The sequence below is a fragment of the Gymnoscopelus microlampas genome (genome assembly GCF_963454915.1).
Source record: "Gymnoscopelus microlampas genome assembly, chromosome: 21".
In the NCBI taxonomy this organism is placed as follows: Eukaryota; Metazoa; Chordata; class Actinopteri; order Myctophiformes; family Myctophidae; genus Gymnoscopelus; species Gymnoscopelus microlampas.
This window is the reverse complement of record NC_139958.1, coordinates 32771480-32788092: the sequence shown is the minus strand read 5'-3', so window position 1 is coordinate 32788092 and position 16613 is coordinate 32771480. Positions and strand designations below refer to the sequence as shown.

General features: G+C 41.3%; 1 protein-coding gene across 1 annotated transcript in view; it reads right to left on the bottom strand.

Moving 5' to 3' along the window:
- The window catches only part of LOC311037910 (uncharacterized protein), a gene marked incomplete at both ends in the record, with an annotated part of 58639 nt that extends 42383 nt beyond the window's left edge, over window positions 1-16256 (bottom strand). Inside the window, 15 exons of the mRNA XM_084047206.1 lie at window positions 112-219; window positions 752-805; window positions 1143-1196; window positions 2210-2263; window positions 2955-3062; window positions 3712-3756; window positions 4748-4792; window positions 5027-5080; window positions 5430-5483; window positions 10314-10367; window positions 11155-11208; window positions 12806-12859; window positions 14746-14791; window positions 15414-15458; window positions 16228-16256. Of these exons, the coding sequence (XP_083903332.1) occupies window positions 112-219; window positions 752-805; window positions 1143-1196; window positions 2210-2263; window positions 2955-3062; window positions 3712-3756; window positions 4748-4792; window positions 5027-5080; window positions 5430-5483; window positions 10314-10367; window positions 11155-11208; window positions 12806-12859; window positions 14746-14791; window positions 15414-15458; window positions 16228-16256 (858 nt within the window). The remainder of the gene's footprint in view (window positions 1-111; window positions 220-751; window positions 806-1142; window positions 1197-2209; window positions 2264-2954; window positions 3063-3711; window positions 3757-4747; window positions 4793-5026; window positions 5081-5429; window positions 5484-10313; window positions 10368-11154; window positions 11209-12805; window positions 12860-14745; window positions 14792-15413; window positions 15459-16227) is intronic.
- Window positions 16257-16613: the final 357 nt, after the last annotated feature.

Sequence of the window (16613 nt, the reverse complement as noted above, 5' to 3'; positions counted from 1 at the left end):
TGACATTATAGCTAAAGCTGTGAATAGACAAGCAGAAAATAGAGCTCGTCAATGCAGTGTTGTCCTGGGAAAAACCCCAACCTTGGTTGATTAGCCAAAGGGTGTGCTTACCTCTTCGCCATCTGGTCCAGGTGGGCCCTGTAGGCCTTTTTGACCTTGGGGTCCCTTTTCACCGGAAGTCCCCGGGGCACCAAGTTTCCCACAAGGCCCCCGGTCCCCCTGTCACACATGCAAAAAAGGGATGGATACAAACTGATTCAAGATTTAGCAGAATTTTGCTCAGTGACTACTATTCATCCCATGTCTATAAGGCGTTATATTATGCTTATAACACTGTATAATTATAGTTGTATTATATAAACATGCAATGCTTTATAACAATAATCACAACACATTATAAATCATTTTATAATGACGTATAAGGTCAAGTATATTAATACTTTATAATTGCTGACATTCCCAGACATCATGGCCAGGATTATAGATCATTAGCACTTTGTTTGATTTGTTTCAAATGTAAAATGCAATATTCTGAAAATAAAATGTATTATTATTATTATTATTATTATTAATAGTGTATTATAATTCTCAGAGTTCTAATACATTATAATAATTTTATAATGCAATATAATCACTGTTATAATGCATTATAGTGCGATTATAAGTCCCTTTTTCAAAAAACTGTTAGGATTTAGAAAACATTTTTAAGAATCGCCTCAGGTCTGAATGGGTTAAAAGTGAAATAACCGACCTGGTCCCCTTTCCTTCCAGACGGACCCTCAATTCCTGTATGACCGGGAGGACCCTAGGAACAACAACGAATCAAAAATAATCATATAACTAGCTAAATACAAAGACATAAATGGTGTGAAATGTATTTCTCCTGCCTTATGACTGTTATTTGACTACATTTTTGTTTATACTGTATGTGATTGTTAGTTATGTTTTATGTCGTGTATGTTTGAACCTTGCAACCGAATGCTGCTTGTCCCAAACAGGGCTCCCTTGTAAAAGTATACATATTTAATCTATTCAGTAACTATTCTACATATTTGGTTTGTCGAACATTTGCACAAATAAAGGGAACTTTGCTAAAACAATAGCCATAGCTGTATAAAGTATTTTTAATTGTTTATACCAACCTGTTGTCCATCCTGTCCGTCATTGCCGTCATCACCGGGCAGTCCTCGCAAACCCTTCAAGTTAACACAACATCGATATTCAGAACCAATATCAGTACAACACATTTTATACAGATGTGGTGAAGTTAAATGTGCATTGTGTACTGCGGTGTACTGAGAGTATTCACACAGACAGACACATTTAGGCACTGTACCAGAGTATCATATACTGTATGGTACACGGTATACAGTGTGTGGGGTACTTTGCTCTTTCAGGAAAGCCTAACTGTACTTTGTCCCTGATTGTTTTCACCAGTGGTGGAAAGTAACTCAAGTACCGTACACTTAAGTACAATTTTGAGGTACTTTTACTTTACTGGAGTATTTGCAATACTTTTACTTCTACTCCACTCATCTCAGAGGCAAATATTGTACTTTTACTCCACTACAATTATTTGAAAACTTTAGTTACTATCTACTTTGTATATTTTGATTATTATTACAAAACCTAATAGCAGATCTACAAACTCACAACGCGTCGCTTTGCGGCGCGTTGTGAGCTTGTAGATTGGCTATTTTCAAAAGGATTTTAATACATTTTATACATTTCAAAACTTATGAAATGGGACCTTCTGCATAATGACTACTTTGACTTTTGGTACTTTAAGTACATTTTGATACCAATACTTTTACTCAAGTACATTTTGAATTCCGGACTTTTACTTATGACTGTACCAGAGTATTTCTACATTGCAGTATTGGGTACTTATACTTAAGTAAAACATTTTAGTACTTTTTCCACCACTGGTTTTCACCATGGACAACTCTAATGCATGTCATTAAAATGACAGACAAGAAAATGTGTTATATGCTAAAATGTTATATTTGGTCATTCAGGTTAGTCCAGTAAGATTTTAACGACTTTGGACAAAATACGTCCAATATAACAGGTGGTCTACGCTTTAATACAGTACTGTATATGGTCAAGGCTGTGAGTAGACAATGAAATGGACCTGCAAGGGTATCGCAGAGGTACATTCACAGTTGTGTAAAGGGGTTTAAGTGTATATATGAATATATTAACTCACCTTTCCTCCTCTTTCCCCAACTGCTCCTCCTAATCCATCAGCACCTTGGGAACCCTATGAAAACAGGACATAGATTTGGTAAACAAAATTCAGCGTGTACTCCTATACATCCCTAGCAATTTGAACAATTAATTGCTCACAGGGCCTCATTGGAAACAAGACCGCAAGGACTTTCATGAACGGACCTGTTAAAGGAATTATCCTTATTATATAACAGAATATAAATGAATCCATCAAGACAGGGAACGCACCTGTGTCATTTTAGATTTCTTTGGCTTTTCAAAAATAGCAGATCTACCAGCTCTGTGCCGCGCTATGAGCTGGTAGATCTGCTATTTTTGAAACATTGTGAAAAGGTGTGCACATTTTTGAATATATATATATTTTTAAAGCGAACATTTTAAACTCAAATCTTTGCTTCTGGGGATTCTACAAATATAATATAATATCTTCTAAATCCTAACAGTTTTTAAACGTATGTTGCTATACGAGTTCTCAAACTTTGTCATGTCAAGGACCACCCAAAATGATACATATTTTTACCAGATATACGCTCATAGCGCAGCACTCGGTGCTGCGCTATATGAGCTTGTATATCTGCTATTTTTTAATAGACAAAGAATGACACAGAAACTTTCCCGGTCTTAATGGATTAATTAAAGGCATGTAGTTTGTATTTTTCTGTATTCTCTTAGTTATCTCTGAACAAAGGTAAAATAGCAGCGGACATTAGGTACCCACTCACTGGGATTCCTGGTGGCCCATTGGGTCCCAGCTCTCCTAGAGGCCCTTTGCTTCCCCTGGGACCTGGTTTACCTATCGCTCCAACAGACCCCGGAACACCTTCAGGACCCTGGAGGAGACACACAGGAAAATATATTGTTGCTAAATTGTTTGTGCATTAAAGGGATAGTTCACCCAAAAAAAACGTACTTTTTTTCTATCGATTAGTCACCCCATGGAGACTTGAATTCATGGATATATTAAAAAAATAATCGTATTCCTAAGCCAATAATTTGATGACCAGCGGACCGGTAGGCAGCGGTTCCGGTAGGAGACACAAAAGAGACTCTTTGTGTCTCCTACCGGAACCGCTGGTGGTCATCAAATTATTGTTTTAGGAATGCGACAAAAACTAAAAAATATCCATGAATTCAAGTCTCCATGGGGTGACTAATCGATAGGGGGAAAAAGAAGTCATTTTGGGGGTGAACTATTCCTTTAATGCACTACTTTGTCATACGAGACTGTAACACAAAAGTAGCAAAAATAGCTGATCCACAAGCACCCAACAACATGAGCAATTTGGCTATTTTTGCAAGATTTTGAAAGTGAAAGTGGTTATAAGTGAGTCTGATTTTATAGATATTTAACACACACACACACACACACACACACACACACACACACACACACACACACACACACACACACACACAAAATGGGAAACACTATGAACTTGCGAAGTATACAGTGCATTAATAATCGACTTTACAACTTACTGATGGTCCCTGTATGCCTGTTGGACCCAGTTCTCCGTGTCGCCCCTGTGAAAGAAATGAGTGAGATACTAAAAGCCATTTCTAAACGATGTCCTTGAAAGGATGCGTAAATACAATTTATTATCATTACACTATTACTTACACATTAAGTATTGCAATACAAAATATCGATGTCTTGAAAAAGTCACATTATTGAATAAATGCATTCATACATTCTCAAACTGAGTTAAATGAACATATGGGCTATTGTAATGACGTTTGTGCTATAGACATGATTATGCTTATTGTGTAAACCAGTGGAGACTGTTCCCTTCGCAATAGAGCAGTGGTTCTCAAACGTTTTCGTTTTCGGGACCCCCCATGGTATCCCCCCCAAGGACCCCTGGGGGTCCCCGGACACCACTTTGAGAGCCAATGCAATAGAGAGTATGATGTTTAAATCACACCTGCAGGCTACAAACTACCTATATATTTCATCACTGACCAGACTGATGAGTTCATGTGAATGTTATTAACTGGTAAATCTAAATGTGTTGTACGCAGTTGTACATGGTTTCTGTGCTGGCCTTGAAACCAAATTTCCTTTTGGAATATAAATGTTAATAAATGATAGCCTGTATCCTGAATGAATGATGGATATGTTCATGTTTTCACCAAAATATGAAATTCATACGAAAAGCACTTTTCTAATATCATCCTCTAATTCTACAAAGCTCTGTCTGAAGCTCTGTCTGTGCCCAAAATCTCTTCTGCCCGGTTCTCCTCAGTGGCTGGAGCAATTGATCTGCATTCGCACACAACCATTGACCATTACCATGTGCACGGAACACCAAAGCCCGTTTTTCGCTTTCCCCAAATGTCAGCTGTTTATTAGCATATTGGTGTTCGCTGGCTGCCGGGTTGCCAAATCATGTGCGTGAAACAAGCGGCGGTATTGTCACATCCGTGAACATGAGCTAAATATCCATTAGTTATAAGCGTAGGAAATACAGTTCTCAGAAGTCATGCCATGATGAAGGGTATACATTATGCTTACTAGAGGTCCTGGGGGTCCCTTCTCTCCAGGTGGGCCCGGAAGACCCTGGAAAACACAGACAAGACAAGTCAGAACATGCTGATCTCACACGCGCGCACACACACACACACACACACACACACACACACACACACACACACACACACACACACACACACACACACACTCTGAGACAGACAGACAGACAGACAGACAGAGTGCTATGCAGATACGCAGTCGCAGACAGGTATTGGCATTAGCCTAATAAAATGGAACAAATGTGGAATCTTGTAGACTTACTGGAGGTCCAGGCTTTCCAAGGGTCCCGGGCGAACCTCTTAATCCACTCTCTCCCTATTGCACAGGACAGAACGCACAACACAGTTAAAAAAAAACAATTCACTCATGAAGAGTGCAAACTGTGGTAACTGCCTCGCTGTATTGTTGAAAACGCCTGAATTCATAGAGATTATAACATGGCACCAGCTGTTGCGCTTAAGCCTGATTCATAGTCTACTTTATATTCCCTTTACAAATTAATTCTATAAATCCCCTTCAATCACCACTGACTATAGAGGCAATTGTGTGAATTTGAAGGTAATTATATTTTTCTATGGAGGGCAATTAGCTCAGTAATCTCATCGTACTTGCCATGAAACAGAATGTTGAGTGTGTGTCAGACCTGGTGGTGACAGGGACTTACCGTGGGGCCCATGTGACCGGTAGGCCCGCGCATGCCTATATTTCCAGGGAAACCCTGAGGGAAAATGGGGAACAATACAATATATGAAACAGTGGTGGAAAATGATTTACTTGAGTACAAGTATCAATACTGCAATGCAGTAGTAGGCTACTCTGTTACAAGTAAAAAGTCCGTAATTCAAAATGTACTCGAGTAAAAGTACGAAAGTATCTTTCCACTCAAACAGAGAGCGTCTCCTTTCAAACCCCAATGGTTCTAATCAGCCCCCCGCCCACAGGAGTGGCCCAATTCTCTCACAACTTGCTACAAAAATCCCTCATGAAAAACTATATAATCTCCTACCTTTCATTTTCAACCTTCACATGTGTCTCCTTCTCTAATAATCAAAAAGTGCTATATATTTCATCTCGCAATTTACTTCCGGATGGTTCGTTTTGCACTTTTTTGGCCACATCGGTCACGGGAAAGAAATAAGCGCTGCCGTGGTCTATGGAAACGAGCCCAAAAGTGCACCCAAATAAGCCCAAAATCGCTTATACAAACAGTCAGACCTGGCAACGCAGCCTACGCCAATCATGCGTGAGAGATCTACAAGCTATGGGGCAGAGACGCCACCGTATCTTAGCAACAACTACAGCGCTCACTCTCATTGGTCGTGTCACGCTAAGAGCAGTCTCCAGACAATGGCATCGCAGACAGCTTGCTGTTACTGCTGTAGCCATGACAGTCAGTCCCAGCGACGACGGACAGGGCGCTGTGATAGCTGCCATGTCGCTAACGCTAACGTGGTTGTCATGCCTGCAGCGGCTGTGCAATCACTTTGTCAACAATGCACGTTCGTGTGGTGACTGTCAATATTGCTGCTCAGTTAGTCCATTGTAGATGGTGTATGTTTGTGTGTGTCTTCTGGAGAACTATGTAGCTCCACAGCAACTACAGTAACTAACGTAATGGCAGGACCGCCCCGTGCAACGCATGTTAGGCTGCATTATGGTCATGTAGTAATTTCAGATCATTTCGCTCCGATTAGAGCAGTGCTTATCAACCCTTTCAGGCCGCCCCCCCCCCCCCCCCCAAATAAACGTACTTGATCTGGGGACCCCCCCATTTTGTTTGACTCCGTTCCACAAGTAAATATTGTGAAAATAGCATATCTACAAGCTCCCAACGACTCACGTTGAGAGGCTTTGTAAGCTTGTAGATCGGCTATTTTCTACATGATTGCCTCTCTCTTAGATTATTTGACAATGTGGCCAATGTTTTTATAGTATAGTTTGTTGACTACTTTTGTTGCAGAAATGGTCATTTCCTTTACTTTCGTTTTTTTATTGTCTCCGCCAGGCCGAAAGGCATGGCGCAAGACTATGTTTCACCCCCTGTCCTTCCGTCTGTGATAGCTAATCTCTCACATCGTTCACTTGATCGCAGCGAAACTGTGCACACCATAGACTGTATAAATGAGATGGACAAACCCCCTCCGCTGCTTTCTACAGACCGAAAATGAATCCTTTGCTGCAGACTGTAGGTCCGCCATGTTTCACTACGCGTCAGAATGAGTTCAGACCATTATTGGTTGGGTAACTTGTCAATCAAGAGCGGGGGGCGGGGAATGAATGCTATTGGTTGTGTAGCGTGTCAATCAAATCATCCCGCCCCTCCTAGAGAATAGCCTACTTTATCGTCAATTTTATAATAAATAGAACCATAATTTAGCAAAACGCATATCCTGATGATTGAAAGGAGACTTTAAACTAGCGACTGGAAGCATATAGAATTTATGAAAATTTTTATTACAGTAAGAAAATCGAGTCTGAAAGTTGGTAAAAACCCATCGGCTTGCGTTAAAATAAATTCTTTCTGAACTCACAGGTCGGCACGGGTGAAACAGCGCCTCTCGCTGGACATTTACTAAACATCCGGGTTGGCCTCATAGTAAATATCTCAGCCTTGCCCCTTGGTGCACACACACTCCCTCGATGCCAATTCAGAACCTCTGCCCTATTTCTTTCACATGGCCCTGTTACAGTGCCACCAGGAGGCCGCTTTTTGCTAAACACATTTTCTCACAGTACTCCTACATATTTTGCCCAAACATCACGCAAATCGGTACACAGTATCTCCACAGTCATTACAAAAAACGGCTCTTTCAGATTTTTCATATTCCATCCTGATTGGCTAAAATGGCTTCCAAACTCTGCAGGACTGCTCCGTTTGGACCAAAATGCCTCACATTATGAACACAGCATGCACTTTCCGTGCAACTTTGCACCCACATTCCCACTATGCCGAGGAAGAAATTCCACTTGAGATTTCTCTAATCAGCCTCATGGTGGCGCTATAACAGCCCGATGTGGAGAGTCAGTGAGAGCTGGATAAACGAGGTAAAATGTGTCAAAAGGAGTCTGTACGGCTGTCGATAAATGAACACATGACGTCGGTGGGAGAGGAGATATTGTGTCTTTTGGACAAACAGCAGCGTGGTGCTGATGTTTGTTGTGTGAAGCAGCTTAATGTCAGAGTGTTTGTGTTGGAGCGCCTCAGTGCGGCTGCAGAGTTCATGTGCAACCTCTTCCAGAGAGAGACAGAGACACTAGAAACTCTGCTGGAGAAAAAAAAAAAACACTGCTGGGCATTGACTTTCATATGGACATTGATCTACACACAGCAGGTATATCTGCTACACACACAACATCAAACTACACACTACAGGTATGATGCAGCGTTTGCATTCCAGCCAGCATGCCAGCGTACTTCCCATATGGTTTCAAGGTGGGCTAAACCATATGGACCCCATGTCAGCGATGTCAGCGGCATCCACTTCAGTCCCAACTGCGATGCCCATGCAGGCTATAAGTAGCTTCTACCTGGCCCTTAGGTGGGCCCCAACTAGCCATGTTTATGTGGGACCAAGGCGGGTCCTAACTGGGTTTGCCCATGCAGGCTTTAACTGGGTTCTACCTGGGCCCTAGGTGTACCCTAACCAACCAGAGTGCAGTGCCCATCGCGCCAATTGTTGTGACGTCAGGGCTCTCAATACTGCACATTGGTGGAGGAGGAGGGGCCGCAGGGCGACCGCACACATCGCTGAACCAATGGTAGCCCACGGATGTTTCCTCTGGGGATTTACAATCTGCCCCTCTATGCCACATATCATCCGCACTACAGGGTCTTCACGGACCGAGCCACGGCCCCACTGGCCCTCATGACGCTACGCCACTTATATGAGCTGCCAAGTGGCCGCGGGCGCTACGTGGGCGTGGCCGCGGGCTAGACGCGAGCCCCCGCGTAGCGGGGGCGAGCTTCTAGTTGGTATCAAAATGTGCTTAAGGCACCAAAAGTTTTATAATGTAATAATTTATAAGTAACTAGTAACCACATTTTTCAAATACTTGTAGTGGAGTAAAAGTACAATATTTGCCTGAGATGTAGAAGTAAAAGTATAGAAAATTGTAAATACAGAAATTGTACTTAAGTACAGTACTTGAGTAAATGTACTTAGTTACTTTACACCACTGGAAACAGTGAGAATGATGCAACAGTTGGTCCCGTTCCCTTTCACTGTAGTTTGACATGTGTGCATTTTAGATTTCTTACAGCTTTCCCTTTAGTATTGCACAGAATTCTCTAGAATAAAAATAATACAATATATTTTTTTACAAAATTTGAAGTTGAACAAGTTGCGGTAGCAATGCTGTTTACCTGCAATGACAATAAAGGAAATTCATTGAAATGGATTCTGATTCTCCCAACAGTGACATTGCACCGAATAGCTATGTATAGCTATCTTGCCATGATGCAAGTCCAATCATTGTCAATCTCAGTTGCTTCTGTGTGCAGTGGGGAATGCAGAATTATGCTTTCCCCCTCCATTCACTCTCAATGCATGGCCGAACAGGTCTCAGAATTCCATTACTTTTATTACATTAGCCTACATGAAATATGTATGAGTCCTGGTGCTTATTTTCCCAGAACATATCTTTGTTTTTGCACACAGGATGTGTGTGATGCCTATATACGCGCAGTATGTGGTGCTAGTGCATGCAGTTAGTGCAAGTGGCATGCTGGTTCTGTTTGCTGGTCTCTGCCCGCTGGCTAGCCCTCTTCACAGGGGGTGAAAGGAGGAGCAGTGTGTGGTCTACTCCTGCTTTTTACACAGCCTCTCCACCGTCAAGACTGCAGCAGTGCCTCCTTGTGGCCACACACAGTAACTGGCCACTCCCAGACCCAGACTAAAATATGGCCAGTGGTGGAAAAAGTACTCAAATGTTTTACTTATGTAAAAGTATCAATACCCCATTGTAGAAATACTCTGTTACGAGTACAAGTCCGGCATTCCACATTTACTTGAGAAAAGGAAAAAGTTACGCAGAATGTCCCGTTTCACAAGGTATCATATGTATAAAATGCATTCAAATCTTTTTAAAATAGCAGACCTACAAGCTCACAACGCCTTGCATCGCGTTGTGAGCTTATAAGTGTTTTGCAATATCAATTCAAATCTACAAAGTAATAGTCAAATAATTATGGGGATTACAGGGGATTACATTTAGTTTGACTCGGTTCCACAGATTGTGAACTACAAGCTCACAACGCCTCGCACTGCTAGGTGTTGTGACCTTGTAGATTGGCTATTTTCACAATGTTTGCTGCCTTCTTGGGTAATATTTGACTTTATAAATGTGCAGATACCCTGTATACACTTACACTGTATGTTGCTGTGTTTACTGTTGAATGAGAAAACAATGTTGCACATTAAGCTATTCATCTGGGGACCCCCTGGGGGTCCGGACCCCAAGTTTGGGAACCACTATGTTAGAGCATAATGTGTCAATATGGTAATAGTTCTCTGCCCTGTACTACAGGTTCTGCTGGAGCATCACTTACATACATGCCTACTGGGCCCTGTGGTCCCTCCATGCCTGGCTTCCCTGTAAATCCCTGGACGACAAGACAAAAAAAGGGGAGAAAATACACGTGCACACACACACACAATGTTAAAATGCACACGCGCAACATGTCTTTGTCTCTTTCTCTCTCATTGTGCACTGGCCTAACTCTGTTATGTAATAACTGTGCATAATGCAGTGAGAAAATGTAATACAACTTCTAATGTAATAGTACGGTATTTCTGTGTACTTTGTAATGCAATTTCACATGTACTGTATGTGCGCGCGCATGTAGTGTGTGTGTGGTGTGTGTGTGTGTGCGCGTGCGTGCCCGTGTACAGGACTTGAGAAATAAGTGTGTATGTATTTCCAAAATGTACATTTTTCAGGAAAACGACTAAAACAAAACAAAAAAGTGGAGTTAGGAGGTTTTGTTCATCATTGATAAGAACAGCTGAATGGACCTCCAAGCTCAGAATTAAGTTTGAGGTCAAAAGGGGGTGGAGCCTGGAGTCAGCAAAACCAGCTAACTCCACCCCCCTTTGGTGGACTTAGCTGGTTTAGGAGAAAGTTTGAGGATCCAATGGAGTTAGCTGGTTTTCTCAGAAGCGCTTTTTAATACTTTATTGGTTCAATATTTTCTTAATCAACACACAGACGTAAAGGGTGTTCAATAGCCTGATTTATGGGGGGGAAATTAGCTGGTTTCTGACGGACAGCAACGATTCTTCTGGTGTGTACTGTATGAGTGTGCGTATGTAAGTGTAAATGTGTATTTGTATGCATTATGTGCATGTGTGTGTACCCGTACATTCATAATTATGTATATTTTGACTTACTTTGTCTCCTGGCGGACCCGGGATGCCTTGAAGTCCTGTCTTTCCTGGGGGTCCCTATCAAAGACAAACCAGTCACTCACACTGAATCACATGCACTTTATTTTGCCCTGGGTGAGGGAGTGATAAAAAAGGATAATATGGCAGCAGACCATTCAGCTCAATTTAAAACCATATCTTCCCTATAGGCACGATACGGCAGCTGACCAACCAGCGCAACTTATATCTATCTATTGGGAAGATATTATCTTCCAGAGGATATACAGTAGCGCCTTTATCCAAAGCACTTTACAATGTGCATTACATTCACCCATATTCACACCCAAATTGGCCACAGTTTATTCACACAATCAAGTACAAAAGTATTGGTATCAAAATGTACTTAAAGTACCAAAAGTAAAAGCACGCATTAGGCAGAATGTCCCCTTTAAAGTTTTCAAATGTATAAAAAACTATTTTGAAAATAGCAGATCTACAAGCTCACAATGCTTGTAGATCGGCTATTTTCAAATGGCCGAAACGTATATAGGGTTGGAGTGGTTAATGTATGTTTTGTAATAATAATCAACATCTAAGTAACTAGTAACTGAAGTTTTCAAACAATTGTAGTGGAGTAAAAGTACAATATTTGCCTCTGAGATGTAGTGGAGTGGAAGTGAATTAAGTACTGAAAACTGGAAATACTCCAGTAAAGTAAAAATGCCTCAAAATTGTACTTAGGCTAAGTACAGTACTTGAGTAAATGTACTTAGTTACTTCACACTGTTTCCAAAGCTCCCACGTCTACCTACTGAGCCACTGTCACCCCAGTAAGGATAGCTGACTGAAGTTATTGCCGTGAGCCAATTCTGCACCGATCGAATGCTATTTTCTCATTTTCCTCGTGGTCTGTTTTGGTGTGTCTGTGACGTAATAAATGCAAAATCTTTTGGGTATGCAATAAACAAATTATGGCCGCGCAGTCATCATTGTCCTGAAATGGGATAACCGGCGGCTGATAATCTACATTTACAGCGCAGCTGTTCACACACACTCAGGGAATGTCAGCCAGATCACTCTGAAGTTTATATCACCAATAACAACAAACCATGTGCTGACAGCACATTTAACAAGCAAGCATGCCCTCCATTTCACAGGGAAAGCAATAACTCTGGGGGTGTTTGAATGGTCTTAAAGCCTTAAAAATAGATATTTTTTGGCAGAGACAGAGAATATATTTACTGGCAAGAAATGTCCTGCCTGCTCTTAGTATCTGTTAGATACAGAGAATAATTCCCATTTCAATGCTATGAACCCCCTTTCCCTGATTTCTGAATCCAATTAACCCCTGAAAACTGCATGAGAAACCCATAGCTATAGCATATGCTATGAATGAATGATAACCCACCTTTGGAGGCAACATTCCTCTGTAGTGAAAGAGTTCCAATTAGTGCCTCTTGAGCAGAATTTTAAACTATGGCCATAACAGGATTTGCAAATATTTTCTATTCATATCAGTAACAGTTGTACTGGTCAAGTTGAACAATTTAGAGCAGCAGATTGACACAATTTATGTCAGAGTTTTATCATTACATCCCATAGCACCTCTGCCTAAGTGTACACCTAGGGGTGTAGCCCTTTTGATAAGACGGTACTGAATCAAATTTAACCTTACCGGAGAACCTGGGACACCATCTGGACCTCTCTCCCCAGCAATCCCTGGAAAACCCTGCAGAAGCAGCAAAAAAACAAGTTATAAGAGATTATAGACTTAACCCCATGAACTTATAGTGTCCCTTTTCTGGGGGGGGGGCGAACATTCGTCGCAATGCGCTATTTCCAGTGAAGAGATTTGGTGTAGAGGGAAAAAGGGAGGGGGCTTATAGACCCTGGGGGGACTCCGGTCAATGAAGTATATAGGGCTTAAATGGTTAATTAATAAGAGAAAGATTTTATGGAGAATTTAGAAAGGAGGGATGACAGATAAGTTAGATGAAAAGGAAGGAAATCTATTGCGCTCTTGAGAAATCATTAAAATGTAAATGTGCTACAAATTGGGATTTATTTCCGGTAATTAGGCAAACGTGCATAAATACGTGTTTAGTTGAGTGGGTTCAATTTCGGAAGTGGAGAGTTATTTAATCAGCTCCTTAGCATTTAATTAGAAGACATTTTATGTGGGGCTACTATAGATGCAATTCTGAGTTAGGGCTTTGGCCACATTATCAGTCTACATTTGCCTCTTAAAGGACCATAACAATGATACTGCACATTTAGCCTATTGCTTACGACTCACAGTATAATAATTGACCATTTTCCAAAGCATATACTGAGTCGTTTTTTTTACATTTTTGAGTTCAATCAATTAGTTTCCATTCATTTCCCCTCCACAGGAGGGTGTCGACCTCTTGAATGAGGGGCAACCGGACGAGGAGAATGTCCACGTGATGTTCCCACCATGAACCATGGGGGTAGAAGAGCATGCACGTGTTCTGCAGTGATCTCCAATGGGGATGTGCATGTGCGTGGTTGTGTGTGTCATTTCCTACACGGGCCATGTCAACACACCTCTATACTTGAAGGGATAGTTCACCCCTAAAATGACTTTTTTCCCTATCGATTAGTCACCCCATGGATGGAATTAATGGATATTTTATAGTTTTTGTTTCATTCCTAAGCAAATAATTTGATGACCGGCAGCGGATCCGGTAGGAGACTCCTTTGTTTCTCCTACCGGTCCGCTGGTCATCAAATTATTGGCTTAGGAATGCGACAAAAACAAAAACATATCCATGAATTCAAGTCTCCATGGGGTGACACTTTTTTTTTGGGGGGTGAACTATCGCTAGTATAGAGGTGTGTATATTTAGTACAGACCAGAGAACGTAAAAAGATGCAGTGATCTGTCAACTGGTGCACTCATCCACCCTCTGAAGGTCGTTGCCTATGCCCAGAAAAGCCCCTGACGGTGTTCATGGCTACTACAACATGTCAAGCCCTCAGGGATAATAATAATGGCCTCGTCTTTTTCTCATGTCATCTCACCGTATGCCCTTTATCGCCAGCACTGCCGACTGCACCAGACGGGCCCTGAAATGGAAAGAATGCCATTAACCCAGTTATTGTATACAGTAGTGCTCAGAAGGCAAGTCTTACGGTTCAAGTCACTCGAGGATAAAAGAATAAACGGTGTTGAAAAGGCGTCAGTGTTATCCAGTGAAAACCTCAGAACTCAGGACAATATTGATTGTTCTTGATGTACATATCGGGGATCTGTCTTCAGTATCTGTGCCAATTATTGGAAACATGTTACATTATCTGCTTGTCCTGCAATATTTATTGTTGCACTAATTTGTATCATGATTTATATAAATGCGAGTCAATTGCAAAGTTTTGTAAAAACTGCAAAATTATACTCAAAAGGTATTTAAAAACAAAAAACAAACAACAAAGACAAGAACTAAAATGTTAAACAACACATAGATATTACCGGTTCATTCTACACAACATTGTAAAGGAGTCACTGGTACAGAATGTGGCGTGAAGGAGAGGAGAAGTATTTAGAGTGGTGTGGTCATGGTATTGAAATATGATATAGAATGGGAACCTGTGTACCAGGCTTTCCTTCTGGTCCTTCTGGTCCATGGGGTCCCGGCAAGCCCTGTAAAGAACACACGCACGCAAGCACGCACACACACAAACAGAAGCGCGTGAGTTTGCGCACCGACTTGGGAGAGCTCCTGGATCTACATAAGTACATTATGAAAAGGACACAGCCACGTACACAGTACACACTACACAGATACACACGTAGATTCCTGGATTCACCCATTCAATCCGGGTACGCATCTCTGTCATTTTAGATTTCTTTGGCTATTCAAAAATAGCAGATCTACTCTGTGCCGCGCTATGAGCTTGTAAATATTGTCTTTGAATATATATTTTTTAAAGCAAACATTGTAAATTATTTTGTCCCAGGGACCCCCAGAAGCAAAGATGTGAGTTACAAATGTTCGCTTTAAAAAATATATATTCAAAGATTTGAACAAAATGTTCACGATTTTTCAAAAATAGCAGATCTACAAGCTCATAGCGCGGCAGCTTTGAGCTTGTATATCTGCTATTTTTGAATAGCCAAATAAATCTAAAAATGACACAGATGCGTTCCCGGTCTTAATGGGTTGATGGAAAGAAAATGGGCTGAAATATCGCCCAAATTTGGTGTCTGACATTTGTTTCTCTATGGCATTTTGGACAGCAGTCTACAGTAGATGGATGCATACCGATAGACCGGGCTGGCCAGCGTGTCCCCTCGGCCCAGTCCGGCCCTGGAGAAAGAAAGCAAATGTAAAATGCTCTTGTGTTTGGGTTAGTCTCTTAAAGCAAGGACATGGTGTGTGACAACATTTACAACCCAAAAGTTTTTGTCATTCAGGATACAGCCATATCATCACCATGTGCAAATGTACAGCAAAATTATGTCATGGTATTGCTATAACATATCATCGTTGTTGGTCAAAATCCTTGTATTCTCCATATTTCAACCATTTTTGAATAAAAAGTAACAAAAGCTTGCGACTAAATAATGACTACATTGGAGCCATTGGAACACAGGTCATGTTTCCCACATCCAGTAAAGTAATGGTTTTGGGACATAAAAGGTTTCTACCCGACAACAACAGTATGTTCAAAGTCTGAGACACAAAATGCTGATGATAACCATCATTACCTATTAGGCTACTATATTTACTGGTAAAAGAGTCTCTATTTAATAATGTAAAGAGTAAACGTGTATTTAAATGGGCTAAATAAAAAAAAGAAAGAAGAAATGCTATAAAATGCAATAAATGTAACAGGAAGCTACAGATGAGCAACTTAGGTCTAAAGATATACTGTATATTGATAGTATTAATCACATTAAAATGCAGATAAGAATTAATGCCAGATAGCTGAACCCAGACCCCACTTTGAGAACCAATGCACCAAGGATACTGCAAAGTGTAGCACCTGAAAGTGTCAGACCGTCCGGCTGTGAATGCATACACAATTTACACATTAATGTACACCACACAGAGCATGAGTGTTAGGCCTATATACCTTGTTCCCCCTGGGTCCTGGTTTTCCATTACGGCCATCTGGACCTCTGTTCCCCTTCAAAGATGTTCACATGTTAGTGACAGCAACCGAGCATTGACATATACCTCAATACCTCAATAGGCTCTATGCACAGCAGCCATATTGGACAGAAATTGGGCCCCTTCCTTACTTCCTTCACAGGTGTTACCAATGACACTAATGAAGGCTCTGTAGTGTAGCACAGTGGTTCTAAAACCTTTTAATTTCAAGGACCCCCATAACTCTGAGAGTGTACAAATGGAACCAAATGGACCCGGGAGGGTCCATTTGGTTCCATTTGTACACTCTCAGAGTTACACCCTCTCAAGGAACCATGTGGGTCCCTGGACCACACTTTGAGACCCACT